General features: G+C 36.6%; 1 protein-coding gene across 3 annotated transcripts in view; it reads right to left on the bottom strand.

Annotated features, from left to right (window-relative positions):
* Positions 1–6: 6 nt before the first annotated feature.
* Positions 7–3,162, bottom strand: part of LOC106872449 (cyclin-dependent kinase 12) — a 150,618-nt gene continuing 147,462 nt past the window's right edge. For all 3 annotated transcript variants that reach the window (XR_008264937.1, XM_052970862.1, XM_052970863.1), the window contains exon 12: positions 7–996. Coding sequence is in view for 1 of the 3 variants with exons in the window: in XM_052970863.1 (XP_052826823.1) it covers positions 993–996 (4 nt within the window). In the remaining 2 variants the exon portion in view is untranslated. The remainder of the gene's footprint in view (positions 997–3,162) is intronic.

Raw genomic sequence — 3,162 nt, 5'->3', positions numbered from 1 at the left:
TATTTTGTTTCACTCACATCACAAAAAAACAATTTTTTTTTATGTCTATTTTCCATATTTTCAAAGAGGCTGTTTTTTTTTCTTTTTTCTTTCATTTTTTCTCTAAATTAGTCTTTTTTGTGTTTTGGTAAAATTTTTTAAAACTCTCATTACAAATAATTTGTATGCTGTTTGTTTAATTATTATTTTTTTTTCTTTATGTAGTTGATATTTTTTTTTGTTTTGTATTCTTCATTTTCTTTTTTTTTATGCTTGTTTAAACTTTTCTCTTCACGTGCAAAGACAAAAAAAAAAAATTAATATCCAAATTATTCTGAAAATGTTAAGTTGTTAGAAAAAAAAAATGTGATAAAATAAATAAAAAAAAAAGATAAAGAAAAGGAGAAAGACGAAGAAAAGTCTGCCAAATTAACGGCACAAACATTCAGTTGTAGAGAGACTTACAGAGACACCTGGCAGTTAACAGCAATATTAAAGCCAAAGAAAGATGATGACGACAGCGGAACAAATCTTACGTCACAGCCAGGATTATTTTTTGAGGGCTACGGGGACGGGGCAAATAGGTTTGTTGTTTGGGTGTATTTGCGTTTCCTTGTTTGGTTTGGTTTGTTTTGAGTCACAACAAATGGTAGGTAATCCAAGTTTGGCAGCATTGACTGTCGCAGAAGAAAAAACAGGACGAAGAGGACAATGAAGAACAGCAATGGCGGTGCCATCATCATCATCATCATCTTCATCATTTTCCATCGTGGTATATCATCATAATGTTGTTGTTGTTGTTGGTGGTGGTGGTGGTGCAAGAAATATCCAAATATGGCATTCTTGACACTTCGAAGGTTAAGTAGCAATCGTAACATCTTAATAATAAGGCACAAAAGATCCACTCTTGGATTGGATTAGGGTTTTTTTTTTCTTTTTTTTGGTCATCTTAAGAAATGCAGATATGTTTAGGTTGAAGAAAAAAAAAATTGAAAAATTCCCATACCGTATTCTTACCTGGAAATACAAAGAAAAACATGTCATTAGTTTTAAAAAAATTGTTATTGTCATCATGATATACACATTAAATTCTTGGGAATGAAAATCAAAGGAACATAACAAATACAAAAGCAGAAAGAAAACCCTTAAAAAACTTGAAAGCAATATCACCTTACATTTGTTTCAGCCAGTAAAAGAACGAAGCTGGGGTTGAAATGGTATTCATTACAAAGGGACTTTATATGATGGTTGATTATGTCTACAGAAATGGTATATGATTCAATTTTGGCATCATCATCATCATCATCATTGTCATTTAATATCCACTTTTTCATACCTGTATGGGTTGAAGAGAATTTAAGGTATCTTTTCGACAGCCAGATGCCCTTCTTCCTGCAACGCTCACTAATCAACAGAAATACTGAGAGAGTGTGTTTGTGTTAAGTTTGTAAATAAACTTACATGACTATCTACTATAATAATGTTGTTGTTGCTGTTGTTGGTACTCCGTCACTTATGACGTCGAGGGTTCCAGTTGATCCGATCAATGGAACAGCCTGCTCGTGAAATTAACATGCAAGTGGCTGAGCACTCCACAGACACGTGTACCCTTAACGTAGTTCTCGGGGATATTCAGTGTGACACAGTGTGATAAGGCTGGCCCCTTTGAAATACAGGCACAACAGAAACAGCAAGTAAGAGTGAGAGAAAGTTGTGGTGAAAGAGTACAGCAGGGTTTGCCACCATCCCCTGCCAGAGCCTCGTGGAGCTTTAGGTATTTTCACTCAATAAACACTCACAATGCCTGGTCTGGGAATTGAAACTGCGATCCTATAACCGCGAGTCCGCTGCCCTAACCACTGGGCCATTGCTCCTCCACAATTTGATTTACCATCCATATTTATATATAAAATACAACAATTAACCATAATTTTTGACGACACAAGTAAGACCAATAACTTTTAGCTAAATCCGTTATAGAAATGGTTAAAGTAAGATCAATAACCTCTAACCAAAGCCACCTTTGAAACAATTGAAGTGAGACTAAAAGTCTCTAACCAAATTCAACATGGAAATAGCTAAAGCTGGATGAACAGCCTCGAACAAAATCCATCGTTAAAACAGCTAAATTAAGAGCAAAAACCTCTCACCAAAGCCATGGTGGAAATATCGGATATAGACAAATAATCTCTAATCCCACTACAGAATGAAAAAAAGCAAACAAGTGTCTACATGACTAGAAAAAGCAGTTTAATTGCCCTCAAATTACAAGCCACAGTCTTTAACAACAAAAGAACACATCGAATAATGTAGTCCTAGGTACACTTTCCTCCATCTGATGGTTGATCAACAGTTTGTTATATTCAAGTTTAAAATCAATATCTATATTACAAGGGAACGGGGGGTGGGGGTGATAGAAATGGGTGTTGCCCTCTCCAATCAAATAGTTGTGCTTTGCACTTCAGAGGGGGTGTTGCACTCACTACTATCCTAAGATCATGTTTCAATTCCTAGATCACGCAGCACATTATGTTCTCGAGCAAAACACTTCATATCACGTTGCTCCGATCCATTCAGCTGTAAATGTGTTCCAGCAATAGCTGGGAAGTTAACTCTGCAACAGACTAGCATCCCATCCAGGGTGAGAAGTGTGCTGTAATCTCAATCACTTATACACTATAGAAGCCAGGGTTAACCCTGGCCCTACGAGTTGTAGGGCTCATGACAGACCCTAGGATTTATGTTAGATATCATTATTCTTAAAGGTGGAATGTTCATACAATCATTAAAGCACAAAATACCTTGCAGCGTTTACGTATGACCATTTGTTCTAAGTTCAAATCCTGTTGAGGTCAACTTTACCTTTGGACACAAGCCATAACTCAACTAGTCAGAGACACATGTCTGTGGATTGTGCCTAGTCATGTGGCTGACTATTTAAGTCCCATTGATCTATCATGGTGCTATATACTGAGAACAATGATACCCACCTCTTCTACAACCTCAACACTGTATGTTGACTTTGCCTTTTGTCCTTTTGGGGTTGTTAAAAGTACCAGTCAAATAATGGGGTGGAAGTAATCAACAAGCCACCTCTCCCAAAATTTCAGGCCTGAGGCCAATTAGAAGACAGAACCATTCCTTTTTTTCTGCTCTAGGCACAAGGCCTGAAATTTTGGGAGA

The sequence above is a fragment of the Octopus bimaculoides genome, chromosome 9 (assembly GCF_001194135.2).
Source record: "Octopus bimaculoides isolate UCB-OBI-ISO-001 chromosome 9, ASM119413v2, whole genome shotgun sequence".
Taxonomy (NCBI): domain Eukaryota; kingdom Metazoa; phylum Mollusca; class Cephalopoda; order Octopoda; family Octopodidae; genus Octopus; species Octopus bimaculoides.
This window is presented reverse-complemented; position numbering and strand designations above follow the sequence as displayed.